Source organism: Cebidichthys violaceus, unplaced genomic scaffold, assembly GCF_023349555.1.
Source record: "Cebidichthys violaceus isolate CVI_PGR_0920_01 unplaced genomic scaffold, fCebVio1.0.p SCAF_15, whole genome shotgun sequence".
NCBI classification, from domain to species: domain Eukaryota; kingdom Metazoa; phylum Chordata; class Actinopteri; order Perciformes; family Stichaeidae; genus Cebidichthys; species Cebidichthys violaceus.
Genome location: NW_027176318.1, coordinates 16191720 through 16211545, shown reverse-complemented (window position 1 = coordinate 16211545; position 19826 = coordinate 16191720). Strand labels below are relative to the sequence as shown.

The 19826-nt window shown below is 46.0% G+C and overlaps 2 protein-coding genes across 3 annotated transcripts; one reads left to right on the top strand and one right to left on the bottom strand.

Annotated features, from left to right (window-relative positions):
• Positions 1–226: 226 nt before the first annotated feature.
• On the top strand, positions 227–8871 carry tnfsf10 (TNF superfamily member 10). Its single transcript, XM_068710295.1, has 6 exons — positions 227–398; positions 1253–1378; positions 4501–4546; positions 4641–4757; positions 5368–5603; positions 6795–8871. Exons 1-6 carry the CDS (start codon positions 291–293, stop codon positions 7002–7004), a joined length of 843 nt encoding a protein of 280 aa, XP_068566396.1. The 5' UTR covers positions 227–290; the 3' UTR covers positions 7005–8871.
• A 1532-nt stretch (positions 8872–10403) lies between these two features.
• Positions 10404–15799, bottom strand: LOC137871672 (E3 ubiquitin-protein ligase MSL2-like). Of its 2 annotated transcripts, none has more exons than XM_068709543.1 (3): positions 15620–15799; positions 12062–13362; positions 10404–11473 (listed from the first exon to the last, which is right to left on the bottom strand). In XM_068709543.1, the coding sequence occupies exons 1-3, from the start codon at positions 15759–15761 to the stop codon at positions 11174–11176; spliced, it is 1743 nt and encodes a 580-aa protein (XP_068565644.1). In that variant the 5' UTR covers positions 15762–15799; the 3' UTR covers positions 10404–11173. The 2 variants fall into 2 exon arrangements, with proteins under 2 accessions (XP_068565644.1, XP_068565645.1); XM_068709544.1 differs by having other exon boundaries at positions 11395–11473; positions 12026–13362.
• Between the last annotated feature and the right edge of the window lie 4027 nt (positions 15800–19826).

Here is a 19826-nt window from a genome sequence, read left to right as displayed (position 1 = left end):
CTGCAGTACAGATATGATGCTTCACAATAAACTACAGAGGCTATCTGTGTTTTTACAGCGCAGGAATAAAACAATAATCTGTGCAGGAGAAATTCAAAGAGGGAAAAAAGGCTCTTATTGTCCCCGCCTCCTCCTCCTCCTCCTCCTCCTGCTGCTGCTGCTTGCAGGGACGGGGAGGGTACAAGTGAAGGAGTCAGTCCTCTGCCATTGTTCCTGTTCTGGAAGTCTTAAGAGGACGGGACGGTGGGACGTCGCGGCGCTGGTCGGGTACCGGACGGCGGTCTGTCGTTATGACGGGCTCCGGTCCGAAGCTCGGGGTGCTTCTGCTGCTGGCGGTCCTGCTGCAGACCGTGGTCGTCACCATCACCGTGCTGCACTTCACCACGTCTCTCAACTCGGTAAGGACTTCAAGAAAAGTGGAGCGGAGACGCGCGGGCGCTTTTACGCAGCGCCACGCAGCGCGCACCCCCGCGGCTTGTAAACGCAGCTTTAAGTAAAGTAGACTTTCTGTTATTGATCTTTAACATGTCGCTGTCATTTCTACACACTAACGCGTGTAAATGATTGCTCGTTTTGTATGCGCGTTGGTTCTGTTGCAGCGCTGCAGAGCACAACCAGTCCAGGAAACATCTCATGTCTTACTCTTCTTTGCACAATGCAGAAGGCCACACATCATGCTCTCACAGGGAAGACGAGGGCTGCTTCATGCAATCACGCAGAGAAGGAGGAAGTAGAGCAGCAGAGGTAGCAGCTTCTCTATGATTAGCTGTGATTATCGGGAAGACCTTTCAGAGTGTGTGTGTGTGTGTGTGTGTGTGTGTGTGTGTGTGTGTGTGTGTGTGTTGGACTCACTCTGCTTGTTTTGATGAGTCCTCTGGTTCGCTGGATTCCGTCCAGCTCCACTGTCAGTGTGTGTTTACAGGAATTACTCATTAACCCAGATGAGATGCGCAGGAACACAGGAGGAAATGAAACCTAAACATGACGAGCAAAGAGAGAGAGAGAGAGAGAGAGAGAGAGAGAGAGAGAGAGAGAGAGAGAGAGAGAGAGAGGGATCCATGCCAAGAAGTCATGCTGACTCAGGTCCAGCACTCGTTAACACAGTGACAGTGAAGGTGTGAAAGGTGCTTCATGTCCATAAAGAGAAACAATCTGTGAAATAAAAGTAAAACCTTCTTCAGAGAGAAACCAAAGCACCCGTTGGTCCTCATGCTTTGACACATTCTTCTTCTTCTTCTTCTTCTTCTTCCAGATGAAGGAGACGTTCGCCAGGAGCAGCGTTTCCTGCCTGACGGGCGGCGACCTGCAGAGCATCACGGCGGTCCGCGGGGACCCGTGCTGGCAGGTCACTCAGCAGCTCCACCTGCTCATTGAGAAGGTAACGCTGCCCCCCCCCCCCAAAACAAAGCCACTGACTCCACGCGTCCAAAACCCCCTCTTGATTGTAATTGTGGCTCTCCATCTGCACGACGTCACCGCCTCACGGCCCACAGAGACCTTCACACGCTCTATCAGTATTTGTTGATTATGATTATTTGGCCAGATGCTGAGATTTCTGCTTTTTCAAAGCTTTTTTTCCACCAGCTGTGGATCAAAAAGTCTCCGCCCACTGGAGTTCAGAGCGTTAGCACGCTTCAGCTGCAGAAAGCTTTGAGCCGATCGTCGTCTCATGATCACGTTCGAGTCAAAGGTTTAGTTCTGTTTTCAAGACAAATATTCATCGTAGAGATTATTTGTGACAGGAGATTATTTGGCAACTATCAAACTATCGTTTCAGTCGCTTCTTAAAGCAAAAATAGGAAAAATAAATCTCAAATATGAGTGTTTGACTTCACTGCAAGCTGTAGAAAACGTTCCACGTCGATGTAGAACGGGCGGAGTTTCCCTTTTAATCCTATTTTCAATCATTTTAGATTCTTGTGCATAATCAATAACATATTTTATTGCATCACACAAGTTCCCCTCGTTGACATCATACGAGTTCAGACTGTGCTGTTCAGTGGAGGGATCTGTTGGGAGCAGGAGCTCAATAACTGTTTTATTATTCATCATAAATCCCATGAGGAGACAGTGAATGTGTCCACCAACAAGTGTCCTGATGTCTCATAGAGCTCCTCATGAAAACACGCTCCTTCACCACCACACACACTGTCGTTTCTCTTAACTCAATCCCACATGCAGATCACTAGATGAGGATTAATCCGCCGCTGAAAATAGTCCCCAACAAATGCTCCGTTTCCTCCTGTTGGTTTGCTTTTTAAAGGGACAGCGTGTAGAATTCATCTAGCGGTGTAGTTCCAGATGAGTAACACTACAGAATATCCGTCCGCTCACTCCTCCCTTTCCTGCGGTAACGTGAGCTCAGCGGTCCTCCAGACCATAATAACACTACTTTAGGAGCAACGGGAGTCAGACGGGAGTCTGCTGTTCCCACATTCTCACAGTACAGAACTACGGTGGCCTTCAGGTGACAAAACAACGTGAAAGTCTGTCTGTAGAGTCGGGGCTCAGTTTGTCCGTTCTGGGCTTCTGTAGCAACATGGCGGTGCAACACGGCAGACTCCGCCTCCTGCTCTCTGTGTAGATATGAAGGACTCTAAGGTTACAGAACAACGGTTCTTAGTTTCAGGATTAAAATAGAATGAAAACTTAGTTATGAATATTATTCATAACTAAGAGTTAACTAACTAACTCTTATTATTATTATTATGCTTATTTATTTTTATTATCATTATAATTATTTTATTGTCATTGTTATTATTATCATTATTATTTTTTGTTATTTCTTTTCTTATTTCTATTATTATTATCACATTTTTTATTATTATTTTTGTTAATATTATCAAAATATAATAATCATTATTATCAATATATTATTATTATTTTGTAATATTATTATCAAATAATGATTATAATCACTATCATTATTATTATTATCACTATTTTTAAATAGATATTTGTATTATTATTATTTTGTAATATTATTATCCTCACTATCGTTATTATTATTATTATGATCACTATTCTTTAAATAGATATTATTATCTCAGCGTTCTCTGAACATTAGCAGCAGAAAAATGCTGAAATGATCCAAATCACTGTCTGCAGCACAATGAGCTCCTTCATAGCTGGAGACGTGATCCTGAGATCCTGAGAGCTTAATCAGCACAGGAATGTGTTCACCTGCGCACACACACACACACACACACACACACACACACACACACACACACACACACACACAGAGACACACAGACAGACACACACACACACACACACACACACACACACACACACACACACAGAGACACACAGACAGACACACACACACACACACACACACACACACACACACACACACAGAGACACACACACACACACACACACACACACACACAGAGAGAGACACACACACACACACACACACACACACACACACACACACACACACACACACACACACACAGACACACACAGAGAGAGAGAGACACACACACACACACACACACAGACACAGACACACACACACAGAGAGACACACACACAGACACACACACACACACACACACACACACACACAGACACACACACACACACACACACACACACACAGAGACACATAGACACACACAGACACAGACAGCAGCTGGACGTTAAGTTTGTTATCTTGCGTTTGATTGGACGCTGCTCCTGATCACAGCAGGAGGTTAGATGCTCTTCTGGTCTCTTCATGAATAAACATCTGAGCACGTCCTCCTCTGGCTCAGGAGGGGCTCCACAGTCTCCACATGTGGATTCGATTGAATCTATTTTTCTTTTTCATTTAGCATCTCGCATGTATTTTTTGGGGGCAGATGTATGAATTCCACAGAGAAGTCTGTCCTTCAGATCCACGTCTTCCAAACTTCAAGAGACACTAACTGTCTGAGGCCCTGAAGGCGTCTTTCACCCATAAACTGCTTCAGCTGACTGAGCTCAGGGTCCCCCCCCCCCCTCGGCGACGACTGAAGCTGTAAAGACACTTTTAAAAAGGAGTCATGAACCTCTACCCCTCAGCTTCTACACAGGCTATGTATTATAACTTCCACGTCTCACTGGGGGAAAACAAACCTGTTATATGTTGCATTATGTCTTTTTTATTCGTGTTTTTACATTTTCTTTTTACGTTTTTCTGGAAACAAACTGAAATAAACACCAGAGTTCACGACTGCTCACTAAATCGTTTTCATCAGTTTGGCAGCCGTCGCGTCTTCTTTGAGCCAATTCGTTGGGCGAAGGAACGCAAAAACACCAGGAAGTGTGTGTGTGTGTGTGTGTGTGTGTGTGTGTGTGTGTGTGTGTGTGTGTGTGTGTGTGTGTGGGGGGGGGGGGAATCCGTTACCAACCTGAACGCCGTGTCAGCGGCTTTAGGTTCAGGGTGCACGTCAAACAAGAGGCTGCTGGGTAGAACGGTCGGTTGTCAGGCGTTTAATGAATGTCTTCCTGCTTGTCTCCCTGCAGTCTCTGTCTCAGCGCTACCAGAAGCAGATCTCCTCGGTCGTCAGAGGTGAGACGACTAACCCGTCTGTGGTGCTCATATGTCTGACGTTTCCTGTTCGTGAGCACATTTTCACTCCCGTCTTGTCTTCCCCCCCCGTCAGACGAGGTGTCTCGGGTGCTGCCCTCACTCGTGATGGTCGACACGGCTTCGCCTCACCCCAAAGTCGCCGCCCACGTCACCGGCAGCTTCGTGCCCAAACTGGAGCGAGAGGGAGGAGGTGAGCGTCTCCATTTACAAATCAGTGCCGGGTTTGAATCCACGAGTGATTGATGGCAGCTGACCGGCTTCAGACCGGAGCAGAACTCCATGTCTTTGGAACTTCTGCAGCAGACTTCAAATTCAGCCAAGAAAGTGACACCTCTGGTTTTTATCCAATAAAAAACGAAACAATCGGAGAGAAAAGCACATTTCCTCCGATCTGTTACTTCAAATCTAGCAGATGAGTCCAGATGAGTCCAGATGTGGTTATTTATGAATGATTTGTAATTAAAATCAATGTTGCCTTTGCAAATCAAAAGGACAAGAATTCCTCATGATAAAAGTGACTCAAAGTCATAATTTAGACGTAGTGAATGTCACAAGTTTGACTAAGAATCTCATCATTTTGGCATAAATCTGAATTTAGATTTTAACTAAACTTTCATTCATTTGCATCTATTTCATCACAAGTTTGACGTGAATATATAAAGTCCAGACTAGAGGTGCTATACTCAAGGCATCGGTTGCATTTTATTTAAATGTAATAATTAATTATCCATTAATACATATAAATCTGAACTTTCTATTTGTCTTTCCTCACCGTCTGCTTTGGGGTTTTTTCCGCACAGCTCCGGTCTCGGCCGGGCGGAGAGTTCAGGGCCAGAAGATCTCGTGGTGGGAGGGGCAGAAGGGTCTGGCCTTCCTGCAGGACGTCCAGCTGGTGGACGGGGAGCTGTTGGTGCCGCTGCCCGGCCTCTACTACGTCTACGCCCAGACGTACTTCAGACACACCCCCTCCCTGGAGGGGGAGGAGGAGGGTGAGGAGGACAGAGGGAGACCTCTGCTGCAGTACGTCTATAAAAAGGTGAGGAGACTGTAGAACTCTGTCGTCGCCCAGATTTACGTCTCTGATCAGAACGTTTGGTTATCGAGAGTCACGATGTCAAGACCTGATCCTAGTCTGATGGTAAACTAGTTCACAAGCTTGTTTCAGCAGACCAGAGACAGACCAGAGACAGACCGGAGACAGACCGGAGACAGACCAGAGACAGACCGGAGACAGACCAGAGACAGACCAGAGACAGACCAGAGACCGACCAGAGACCGACAGGAGACAGACCAGAGATAGACAGGAGACAGACCAGAGACAGACCGGAGACAGACCAGAGATAGACAGGAGACAGACCAGAGACAGACTGGAGACAGACCAGAGATAGACAGGAGGCAGACCAGAGACAGACCAGAGATAGACAGGAGACAGACTGGAGACAGACCAGAGACAGACCGGAGACAGAACAGAGATAGAAAGGAGACAGACCGGAGACAGACAGGAGACAGACAAGAGACAGACCGGAGACAGGCCAGAGACAGACAGGAGAATTGTGTGGAATGAGTCTCCGGCCAGATTAGAACCGGGGACGACGTCGTATTTATGCAACTTGACCGTCTGCAAGTCAAATTTCAATCTCTGAGTTTTTGTGGCACCGATCCACGGCGTAGGAGTAACCTCATATTGTGGACTTAACGGATCCGACTGATGTGGATCCAGGCGGTGAATCACAATCTAATAACAGTCCGCTCCGTCCGATAAAACCAGATCTACTCGACATGCCGGTACTTTAAAAGGCCACGAAGTGAAAGCTGCTGCAACTGTGAATCGAGCAGATTACCGTCAGCGTGATAAACAGCTCATGTTCATAATGTAACATTTTGGGGGTTTGGGTATTGATGTTGGAAATCAAATCAACGCGCTTTGTATTTCCTTTACATTTGAATCACAGATGTGCCGTGAAGGAATTTAAAAGGAACACGATGTGATGTTTTCATAAAGGAAACAAACTGTCCAGGTATTAAGACCAAAGCGGCCGTCCATCTCTCCACCGGTCATAATTAAGAATTATGGATTTAAAGGAGGAGGGAGCATTTATTATTGAGCTGCAAGAAGTGAACGCTAGATTTACCAAAGTAAAAGCATTTAGAATTCTATTCGGTTGATCACGAGGCTGCTAGTCGAAGTTGGTGGAGCGTCTTTCACCTGTCCCTTTTCTCCCGCCAGGTGAGCTCCTACCCGGTTCCCATCCTGCTGATGAAGACGAGCCGGACCTCCTGCTGGTCCCGGGGCTCCGAGTTTTCTCTGTACTCCGCCCACCAGGGCGGTTTGTTCCCGCTGAGCGCCGGCGACCGGCTGTTTGTCACGGTGACCAACGCCTCCGCCGTGGACATGGACGAGAAGAGCAGCTTCTTTGGGGCGTTTCTCATCAGCTAGTCTAAAAAAAACCTAAAAAAAACAATGTTGCAGCCTCTTGACTTCCCCTAAAAATGAACTCAAAAGAAAAACACGGGGAAGTCCGTCTTTCTTTTTTTCAGGGTCACAAACTGAAAGGGATTTGACACTCCGTGATTGGAGGAGAGACTAATGTGGATTTTTAGGGCTAATCAATCAACAGATATTTGTGTTTGAGTGGATGTTAATGGAGCTGGGACTTGACAGATTAGGGTTTCCGTTGTACAAACATTTCTTTAAGGCAGAAAGCTTTTAAAAGGTAACCGATTTTATTTTCTTGACCACCATGGTTGAATTCAGGTGATATTCCACTGATGCCTGATTCATAACTGGTGTTTGAGCTCTAACTGGGATTTCTTGGCTTTTTTCACAGTGAATCTTTCAAGCAGTTATGCACCAAAAAACTACAGGCGGCTTCTGAAAAGTTAAGTCAAAGCGTCACGCGTTAAAGCTGCATTCTCTCTAGTGTCCACCAGGGGGCGACTCCTCTGGTTGTATAGAAGTCTAGTCTAAAATGACTCTACTTCTCTCTTGATTTATTCCCTCAGTAAACATTGTAAACTTGAGTTTATGGTCTCAATCTCTAGTTTAGTCTTCTTCAATACAGCATGATGCCCTTTTAGTACATGGACGAACAAAAACCAAGATGTCGACGACCAAAAACTAACATGTTGACGGACAAAAACCAAGTCGTCAACAGCTGAAAACCAATATGGCGATGGCTAAAATCCAAGATGGCGATGGCTAATAACCAATATGGCGATGGCTGAAAACCAATATGGTGGCGACCAAAATTGCGACTCAATGCTTCCAAACGACGTCCACCTCTTCAGCCTATAGCCTATACATATTGCTATGTTCAAAGTCAACATGTCACTAGTTTTTCAAACATTTTACTGTTTTTTTTGGCAGGTTTGATATCTAATGTCTGAAAAGCTGAGGTCTGCCTCAAAGACTTGTTTGTATTAACCTCTTACAGCTGGACATTAGTGATTATCTGAGTCCCTGGATGTGTGTAAAGATGTAAATATTGTGCTATATTTTGTGTTTCTATTTTTCTAATAAGCCGACAAACTCTGGGTCTCTCAATGAACTTCTGAAACAATTCTCTGATCGTGTGCTTCTGCAAACATTAGTTGACGGCCATGTTGAAAGATTAACGGTGTAAAATCAGCACCTTTTTACAGAACCATTTAAACAACCACGCTCCCCACAAATCAGGCTTCGTGTTGTTGTTGGCAGCAGCTGCTGGCTCCACTCGTCTCCACCGTTACCTCCAAATGCTCCCTGAACGGTGGTAATTCTCGGGTTTTCATGTCATGTTGGATTAGCCGTAGATGTGACCTTCACCGCACATCGGCATCCAAACGGCGGAGAAGTGTTCTGGTTTCTTTCTGCAGCGGTTTGTAAGGAACACTGGAGCAAATCCACCGACGCCCAAGGACATTTAAACCAAAAGTATCAGATGTTTTGGACCCGACATGTGAATTTAACCGACAGTTCATTCTTGACTTAAGAAATATTCATTCTTAGCTTCAGGTCTTGGTCAGCGGACGGAGGGACGATAGAAGGATTTAAGAAACAACGGCTGATGAGAGCCATGAGACGTGGCCGAAAGCTCCGGAAGTGAAGCTACTATTTTCCATGTCAAGAATGAACTCTGAGTTCAAGCTCCTTTAAATTCAGTCACAAGTCTTTTTGGATGTCCACAGTTTCAATGTTGAAGTTTTAAGTTCTCCTTTTTCCCCAGTATGACGTGAATGCAGCATTGACTGTAGCTCTTATGTAAATATCACAACACACGAGTCCTTCATCTGTTGTTTGAATGTATAAACTTTCATCGAATGTTTTTTTTTTGTAATGTTTGCATCCACAACGATTACAGGGAGATCAGTCGGTCCATAGAAAGATAATCTGCTCCCATTGTGATAATCGATTCGTCGGTTCAGTCATTTTGAATGCAGAAGTGACAGAAAACGCTGTTTTATATCACGTTAAAGTCAATGTCTTCAGACAAAAACAAGACCTTTAAAGACGTCCTGGACTTTGAGGAAGTAGGATCACAATCTTCTGACATTTAGAAAATAATCAACAGATTATAAGATAATGAAAATAGTCAGAGTGGCCCACTGATTAAAAATACTGCAGTATTTATAGATTACCGTTATGTACATGTTATTATTTTTCTCCATTTTATACATGCAAAAGAATTAAACTATTATTATAACATTATGCACACAAACAGTGACGTTAACTTTAACAGAAGGAGCTCCTGATGAGTGAAACCGTTAAACGCCGACGTAGGTGAAGTTCAGTACCTGCATGCAAGCTCCGCCTCCTTCTGGACCAACTGGAACACCTGCAGTCGGCTCCGCCTCCAACACCTGAAATACATTTAAATAAAGAGAGAGAGAGAGAGAGAGAGAGAGAGAGAGAGAGAGAGAGAGAGAGAGAGAGAGAGAGAGAGAGAGAGAGAGAGAGAGAGAGAGAGAGAGAGGACTGTACACTGATAAGCTGTCACTCAATGACACTAGATCTGAAGTGTTACCAGATAAACTAAATGTCATAAAGCAGATGAACGACGTCGGGATCTTTCCTTTGTTTTGGTGGAATCACTAAACATCATAAAGATTTTGCTGCAAGAGACCGAACAGGTGAGATGAAGTCAGAATGAGAGCCGTGATGAACAGAAGAAGCAACGCTGCCCTCTGGTGTCGCTCTGAAGAACACAAATAATCACACAGACGCTTCAGTTCGTTTTTCATTTTCTTTCTTTTTTGTGGAAATATGTTACAGATATATTACAGGTATTTAAATGCCCCGAGGGAGAACACACACACACAAACAAAAACGACGTTCTGAGACTAACACCAAGAAGAGACAAGCGGTCCGGACCGGATCGACAGGCAGATACACGGACTCCTGCGCCGGGAGACGACCAATAAATACTGAAAATGTTAACGCAACGTATTAAAAAAAACAACATCGACAAATGAAACAGACGGGACAACAGACGAGGAAACCTTCTAGTGTCCTCTGGCGTTTAGCAGCATGTGTGTAGCTTCCAGAAACCCAAAAAACAACGCCGACGACGGGGAGCCTGCAGTCAACCAGAGCCTCCAACACGGACCAGAGGAGCGCTGAACACAGGAACACACGCGGGACTCAACGGGTCCAACGGAACAAACAGGGACCACTCCAAATCACCGTAAAATACCGCTTTAGAATAACTTACTGCTGGTGTTAAAACCACAGCGAAAGATATTAAAAACCATTATAGTGAATGTGATGAATGAAGACATACAATCTACCTCTTGATCTGTGTGAACATATTCTGGTTGAATGCAGGTGTGCCCCCCCCCCCCCCCCCATTGTTTCTTCTTTTATGTAACTTATAAAATATATCATAAAATGTCCTCTTCAATGGAAACCGTCCACGTACAAAAAGTTCCTTTCTTATAAATTACACCAGTCTTTGATGATGATGACTTCCCCTCTCATACACACACACACACACACACACACACACACACACACACACACACACACACACACACACACACACACACACACACACCTTAGCTACACAACATGCTCTGCACATGACCCAAAGTAGAGAAGAAAACAAAGAAACAGAACAAACAGTAACGCTACATCTCCTCTTCCTCCTCTTCCTCTCTTCCACACAGAGTCTGAATGAACGACCGCAAGTCGCCGCAGTTTTCAGGGCGACCGTCACTGTAGCTGCCTTGTTCTGGCTCCGCCCCCACACGCCCAGAGGGAGAACGCCCAGAGGGAGAACGCCCAGAGGGAGAACGCCCAGAGGGAGAACACCCCGCTGGAGAACACCCCGCTGGAGAACGCCCAGAGGGAGAACGCCCAGAGGGAGAACGCCCAGAGGGAGAACGCCCAGAGGGAGAACACCCCGCTGGAGAACGCCCAGTTGGAGAACGCCCAGCTGGAGAACGCCCAGAGGGAGAACGCCCAGAGGGAGAACGCCCAGAGGGAGAACGCCCCGCTGGAGAACGCCCAGTTGGAGAACGCCCAGCTGGAGAACGCCCAGAGGGAGAACGCCCAGAGGGAGAACGCCCCGCTGGAGAACGCCCCGCTGTCGGGGGAATGTGTGTGAACGACTGGCCGGAGGCGAGACCTCAGCAGTCGAACCTCATCTCCAGTGAGTCGTCGAAGCCCCTGCTGTCGTGCCCCGCCCCCGCCAGGAAGGCGGCGGTGACGGGTGCCCCCGTAGCCGTGGTGACATTGAGAAGGGTGTTGCCGGGGGAGCTGGTTGCCGGGTTACGGAGGGCCGCCGCGGCGATACTGGTGAGGTTGATGCCCAGCGTGAGGCGAGTCTGTTCCAGAGCTTTCTCCGGCACGGCGAAGGCCTCCAGCTTCTTCTCGCCGTTGGCCATGTAGGAGTTCTGACAGCCGCGGCAGATACAGTCCAGACACGCCTGAGAAGAAACAATCATCAACAACAACATCGTGAAAACAGTCTAAATTATGAGGGTACTTGAACGCATCATGTGCAACGAACACTTCCGTCAGAAAAAGCGACCAAAACAAAGCTTCAAGTAATATTTCATCAGAAACAAGTTAGTTAGTTAGTTAGGAAAAAGTTTGTTCCAATAACTAACATCTGTAACAAACAGACATTCACAGTGTCATGTTTAGCTTTAATGTTGCACATGGTAGTGTGTGCGTGTGTGTGTGTGTGTGTGTGTGTGTGTGTGTGTGTGTGTGTGTAACTTCCCGATAACCAAAGCTCTTTACGCCGGTGTCGACAGTCCTTCATTAGTCATGAAGCTACAGTGCAGTGTAAACAAACAGCGTCGTTAAATTGAACGAGACTTACTCAATAACAACACCATGGATGGTGTTTATGTGTGTTTACTATATGGGATGTCTGCTTTAGCTTCCTTCAAGGACGTTACCGGGGGCGGAGCCAGAACAACCGCCCTTTCTTTCCTCAGTGTTCTTTATTTCAGTATTCAGTATGGTAGGACTCACTCGGTTCTGTTGTAGAGGCTGGACGTTCTCACCTTGCGGTTGGAGTAGCAGGGGCAGCGCTGCCCCCTGCAGGTCAACACCGACGGGTTCTGCGTGGCTCGGCCGCACTTGCAGCCCTTCTTCTCCACGGGCTTCTTATACAGTGGCTTGGAGGGGCTGGGCGGGTGCGTCATGGGGTGAGCGTGGGGGTGCGGGGGCATTCTGTCTCGGGGTTGCGTGCGGGGCTTGGGGGCCCCTTGCCGGGCCTTGGTGTAAGCCTTCTTGGGGCCCCCGTGGTGCTCCACAGTCTTTTTCAGCGCCTTGTTGGAGACGAGCACAGTCTTGCCCACCTTGGGGGGGCCGCCGTTGGGCACCGGGGCCAGGTGGGGGTGGGGGTGGGGCGTGGCCGCGGGGAACTTAGGCTCCTGCTTGGTGGCGGCACCGGGGTTAGGGTGGTGGGGGGAGCTGTTGGCACCGAGGGGGGGCCCTCGCAAGAGCGTGGAGATGGGGAGGGGCTGCAGCTTCTCGCTGTCGCTCTCTGAGCGGGAGCGCTTGCGGTGGTACCGAGGGGGGGCGTGGGGGGCGAGCGTGGAGGGCTGCGGGTGAGGCTGGAGGGGGCGGGGGCTATTCCCTTGGGGGAGGGAGGGGAAGAGGCGGGAGGAGTCGGGGAGACAGTGAGGTCCGTTGAGCTGGGAGGTGGGATCGGGGTCGGCGTCCGTCTCCAGAGTCCTGAGCACCTCCTCAACGCTCAACAACAACGGGCCCCCGCCGTGCTTCAAGTCTTCCCCGAAAGAGCTGATGTCACAAAGCCCCGCCTCCCCCGTCCCCGTGACGCTCACACACACCGGGACCTCCTCCGAAAAGCTCTCCCGCTTGGCGACGCCTCCGCCCGTTTCTACGGCGATGTGTTGCAGAGCGTCCGAACCGAGCAGGCCGTTACAGTCGTGCAGCCCGTTTACGCCGACGGGACTCGGCTCCTCCGCCTTGAGCTCCTTCGCGGGCGGAGCTTCGTCGGGTTGCGCCACGTCGGAGGCGGAGGCCGAGTCCGGAACGTCCTCGGGCTCCGGCTCGCTCTCGGCCAACGTGAGGCCCTCGTTGAGGACGGCCTGGAGCTCCGGCGAGTCTCCGGCGGCGCTGGCTATGTGCGGGGCGAGCGGCGACTGCGTGATGTACAGACACAGCTTCCTGTAGCAGTGGACGAGCAAGGAGAGCTGCCTGTTCTCCTCAAAGCGGGAATAGTCCTTACACCAACTGCAGGACGGCTTCAGCTGCATCCTCTGACCCTTACAGCCCCGACAGACGTAGTGCTGGCACGACGAGTCGGTGGGAGCGATGGGGTCCTGCAGCAGGTTACCTGAAGAGGAGGAGGAGGAGTTAAAACATCTCACACTGACGATTCATTCACAGGAACCAGATAAAAGCCACACAGCTTGACGTCTAAATAATTGTTATCTAACCAACAAATGTGCACAGAGTCCAAACCCCCCCCCCCCCCCGCCGGGCCTGGCTTTAAAAGCAGCCGGCGTAGCTCGACCACATTCAGGATTCACAAACGTCCTCCTTTGTGGCGCTCTTAGCGCTCCCTGAACCGACGCGTGTTTGTAGACCACAGCGGTGCTTTCGGCAACTTGCCAGACTGGATGACAACCGCTCTTTGAGAGGAGCTTCCTTAGCAACGCTGCTCACTAGGGAGTGCAGCTGCAGATAGAGGGGGGGGGGGGGGGGGGGGGGCATGAAGGTCCATTCATGAGGAACAACCGACGGAACACGCTCTGCACTGCCTGTCTGATAAAACCCCGCATCGCTGCAGAACGCCTCCATTAACCACGACGTGAGGAGTGCTTTCACATGGTTTATTACGGCGCGGAGGAGGAGGAGGTGCTTCTAGTGAGTGTAGTAAAGCTGCAACACAAACACCTCCTGCACCTCAGGAGCTACTCCCTGTGCATCCACTACAGCCGAGGAACGCCTCCTGCATTATGCACGAGCGGTGAGAACGAAGCATTAAAACATAAATCAAACACGAGGTTTATGGACAACCCGACACAAGCAGAGCGGCTACAGAGACGCTGCCTTGCTTGAATTACAGCCCGTTGTATTTAACAGCTACACGCATTAACTGTGAAGCACTACACTTTACTGTGTGTGTGTGTGTGTGTGTGTGTGCTTTATTTTGATTAGGGCTCATAACATGCTGTGTGTGACAGGACTGTTACTCAACCCCCCCCCCCTAAACATGGTAAACAGGAGAAACTCCCAGGTGCTGCCACACAGCACCCAGAGGGGGGTGTGTCACGGTGGGTGTTGCTTGAGAACCGCGGTGCGTTCACTGGGCTGCGGAAACGGCGCTTTTCAGAGTTCATAAACACAGTGGTGGGAGAAGTATGCAGATATTTCACTGAGGTAAACAGAGTAGTATTAAGCGCAATATATAGTAGCGTGTCTATAGAGATATATATATATATACATATATATATATATATATATATATATACACATACATATATATTTGTATTACTGTCATGTTATTAAAAGAAGCAGTAATTAGCTGATAAAGTCAATCTTCAAAACCTCTACATCTTGAAATATATATCAATGGGGGATTTATTTGAATATTTCTTGTCACTACGTTATTATATTTTATTGTATTTTTCCTCTGAACTTTTAATTGTCTGCTTTTATTTAATTGTCCTGAAATGTCTTCACATAAAATTAACTTTTTAGCTTTATTAACAAAATAGTTTTTTGCTCCATATATTTAAAGTTACTTAATGACTGTAGCCAAGTCAAATAAACACATATAACCCAAAAACCCCTTTCACTGCAGCACTACAGTGAAAGGTTTACTATAAGACTATGACGCGCTACACTGTTGTTAAATCTCTGCACTACCGTTTAGTTAGTTCATCTGATATTATTATATTTTATTGTATATATTGTGCATTTCTATATTTATGTTACTTTGATTGCTTATCTATATCATAATGCTGCTGTAGGAACAAATGTATTATTAAAGTATCTATAGTATCTTTTAAATCACTTCTTTTTTTTTACAGACTAGCTTTTATGTGATCTCATCGCTTTACTGTTTTATTTTATTTGTTGATTTTACTAAATATTTTTATTTTATTTATTATTGTATTTCTTAGTTTATTAATTATTGTATTTATTTATTATTTTATTACTTAGTTTATCATTTTATTTATTTCTTAGTTTATTTCTTATTTTATGTATTTATTAGTTTATTTATTTATTTGTATCATATTAACTGTCTCACTGAGCTCTCTGTTTTTGATATTATTGTTTTGCTTCTGTCTGTCTTTTAAAAGGTGCTATATAAATATCTAAATATAGTTATTATTATTGTTATTATTATTATAGTGCCGATAACGATATTTCCGACTGTACTTGAAAGCAGCATTATTTAAAGCTTCGCTCCCACTGCAAGCTCAGCTGACAACAACGCACGTTACCAAACAGCCCCGTTACACACGTATTCAATTACATTTAAACAACAACAACAACAACAACAACAACAAACACACACACACACACACACACACACACACACACACACACACACACACACACACACACACACACACACTTACCGCAGACCAAGCAGGACACCGACTGGCGGAAGAACGGCAGCAGCTTGCAGAGCTCCGCGAGGCTCCGGGGGTCTCGCGGGTCGCACTGCAGCACCGAGCGGCTCGCGGACACGTAGAGGGACGTCGCGTTCACCGGGTTCATCTCCGCAAAGTCAGCACACAACAACAACAAAACAAACAAGGCAGTGGCGGACCGGCGACTCCCCCCCCACCCCCCCACCCCGCCGTGTTCCGTAAAATCACTGTTTTTTATCAATGGAGTCCGGTGGCTTTGACGAGCGCATTAGATGGAGATGTTCCACGTGGGTACATTTAACATATACAGCAGCCTGCGCGTGGAGCAATCCAGGTTATTCATCCCCAAACACATCCAATCCACTTGTTGGTTCATCCGGCTCGGTTCGGCTCGGTTCCCATACAGCCCTTACTTAAACAAACAGCAGAAACTCCGACATTCAAACAGGGGCTTTCGTGACAAAGTGGTCCTGTTTGCACTGGTACTTCCTCCTGGTACTTCCATAGTCCACGTGCATGCTTCACGTCGGTCCGGAGGCGGTGTGTCACACCGTGCATGTGTTATTATCTCGCCCCGAGGCTCCGCCGTGCAGCCCCATCAGGCTCGTTATGGTTGTGTTATTGTTCCGGAGGAGTTGTTGTGAAGGCGGCTCGAAAAAACAACAAAAACAGGCCGCACCGGCTTTAAAATGCTCCTTTTGAGGCGAGAAATACCCACAGCAGCACGTCGACGTGAATATAAATCAACTATAACCTAGTTATTGAAACACAAATAATTGTAATCCTCCGACGCTTCTTGTTGGGGTAAATAAAAAAGAACCAGCAGAAGCACCGGGCTCGAGTAACAGTGCTGGCCGCCCGAGGTGCACCGGAAAGCGGCTAGAAAAGCAGGCCGCGTCACCCTCCTCTCGGGATTAGCGGGAGTCTCTCGTTCTTCTCCACTCGTCTCGGTGGGAATGTAGCGGGAATCACGTGGGGGTTGGTTCAGCCAAGAGTATGTTTTTATTTATGATGTCCTCCTGCAGCACCCCAGAGTGTCAGAGAAGAGCCAGAGTGCATTAAATGCCTATTTGTGTACCTTGCTATCGTTAGCCATGGAGTATTTCCTCGGTACGTCCCGTTGCTTTTACACACACAACCAAAGGGGGCGCTGTTGCTCAGATCTCGCGATAACACACGTGACGCGGCTAGTTTAAAAGAAACAATGGAATGATGAAAACTATCACTGTTGATGTTAACATAATGTATCTTTATACATATAATACACATATATAGATGTAAATAAACACATGTATACACACACATAAATATATACATACACACATATATATATACAGTACATATAAACAAATATACATATATATTTATACAAATACACATATATATAAACACATGCATATGTATTTATATGGTGAAGCCGAAATCGGCAAACTCAAAAAATAAATAAAACAAATCTCCAGAAATATGTGTGTGGCGCTAACGAGCCGTGTGAACAAAGATAACTCATCATGGAAGTATTTAATCGATGTCTGCTTATCTGTAATAAACAGCTTCAGACCAACGCCCTCACAGAGATGCACTGTTTGATGCAACACTCACCCCGATACCATCTGTCAGCGATCACGCCTCGTCCTCCTCTTCTTCCTTCTTCCTCTTTTCTGCTGACCAGCAGACACGTTACACTTTGAGGGTAAAAACACCTCTCGCCATGTTGCTTTTAGTGCATTTATCAACTGTTATGATAACTGATAACTATTCTCTGGTTTCAGTTTCTTAAATGTGAGGATTGTTGTTTGTGATATTTGACATTAAATTAAATATCTTTAGGTTTTGGACTGTTTGGAGCCTTACATCCAATAAAAATATACCTTTTGTTACTAATTAAGATGTTATATTTTGTGGCTACTCAGTTAAATAATGATAAAAAAATGACATTTTATTACATTTTTTATATTTCATGGCAGCACACAGCTTTGATTTGTTTCCATGTTTAACTAAACATGTTTTTAAAGCATGTATTTTAAGAGCGCTGTCATTTTTGTCACGTGGTAGAAAGCTCCGGGCTGCGGACTCCTTCACTGGATTCCACTCGCTCACAAATGTTCTTTAAATATCTCGGCTGCATTCCACGTTTGTGAGTAATTCCTCTTTTGGGTTTCTCAGCAGCGTCTCACGCCGCGGTGACTGTTTGAGGGTTATTAATGGAGCAGAGGACGTTTAAACATAGTCTGGTTTGTGAGTCTGTGACTTATTATTAGTGCGTCTCTGAACACTGAGTTTAGGTGATTCCCTGATCCTGCTCACACTAAACACAAAGACTCCCACTGAAACAGTCTTTAGAAAATACTTCTGTCGACACATCTATCCTAGATTACAGATATATATATATATATATATATATATGTGTGTGTGTGTGTGTGTGTGTGTGTGTGTGTGTGTGTGTGTGTGTGTGTGTGTGTGTGTGTGTGTGTGTGTAGAGACCAGAGTCTTTGGAGCAGGATTCATGGAGGACCTCACTGTGTATGGTGACCTGTAGTTGTGAAAAAGAAAGTATATCCGTCAGTCAACATCACAGATTCAACATCATGCTTTAGATAACTTCCCAGCTCTCGTACATCTCAGTCTGCCACCGACACCTAAAACATTCACGACTTCCCCGTCTGGCTGAGCCGCAGTAAGACCACAGGAACATGTGAGCGTCACATCTCACAAACTGCCTTTACATTCCTGGGGTTGAGCCTCGGCGCAGAAGCAATTTACAACAATCATGAATGTCACTTTTATTTCCCTTCATTCAGGACCAAAGCTTGAGCATCTCTACTCACAAGAAACGTTTGACCTCAACGTTTCGCCGCGTTCTTTTATCACTTTCTGATTGCAGAAGGGACTGCGGATGAAAAGTAGCCTGCGTGGTTAAATCTGGCTCATTGACATGGAGGTTAATGTGCTTCAACAAAACAGAAACTTCTCCATCTGTGACTATCTGTCAGAGAGCCATGGTTGTCACTCAGACGTGAATGCTCGTCCTCCTCTTGTCTCTACACATCGTTCTGTTGTCGAACATTACGATGTACTTCGATTGGCCCGAACACAAAAGTACATCGAGTATACTTCTTAAAACACATTTGTACAGACTGGCTTTTATGTGACGTCTTTGTAAACTCTGTTTTTAAAGGTGCTGTTTAAATAAAGTTTTTATTGTTATAGAATTGTGTTTGCGGTTGGGTTTGGATTGAAGCGTGAACATCACGTCACGGTGAGGCGATGATCACAGGGAGCCTGAACATATATGGACACAACGTGACGGACAGACCTGTGAGTCCTCGTCCTGACAGCGTGGTGATTTCCATCACTCGGTCCATGACGACGAGGGTTCCTCTTTCTGCGTGAAGCCGCAGCATATAAGATCCCAGCTCCTCCGGCTCAGGCACCGTGAGCTGAGCTCCAGACGTTGAAGATGTGGACGACTCTCTCTGCCGGCCGGTGGACCTGTCTGCTCGCCCTGACTGTGCTGATGCTCTTCTCTGCAGCTCGAGGTAAAACTGAACATCTGGATTTATGTGCAACATGTGCAGACGCAGCTTTAGTCTTTAATTAAATATGACACAGGAACGGTGTCAGGATGAAGTTATTCAGAAAACTAGTGATTTCTGAGATTTTTCAAGTGAAAAATTAGAATGATTTGCTGGTTTCAGGTTCCTGAATGTGAGAATGTGCTGCTGTTCTCCTTCATATATGATAACATACAGAATATATTTGGGTTTTTGACTGTTGATCAGACAAAAGAACCTTAAAAATGTCACGTTGGGCTCTGAGAAGTTCTAACAAGCATTCTGTCTTTATTTTAATAAAGACATTATTAATCATTAGCGTCTACTTACAGAATGCAAATACAAAAATGACTTAAGGAAAGCACCTGTGAGGCATTATGAGGCTCAAAATATCACCATTAATTAAGTTAACAACCGATCATTTAAAACATGTCGTTCTAGTTTCGCTAGAATTTGTAAAATAAAAGAAAACAAAAAGCGTCAATTTAACAATTTGATTAAATCTTTCAGTGGAAACACTGTTTGTGAATAGAGTAAACATTTGAACTTAAAGGTGACATCTCTTTTGTGTCACAAGGTTTCTGAATGTCATGTTTAAATATGTAAATGAGGCATTATCTAATGGCAACTTTTGGTGAATT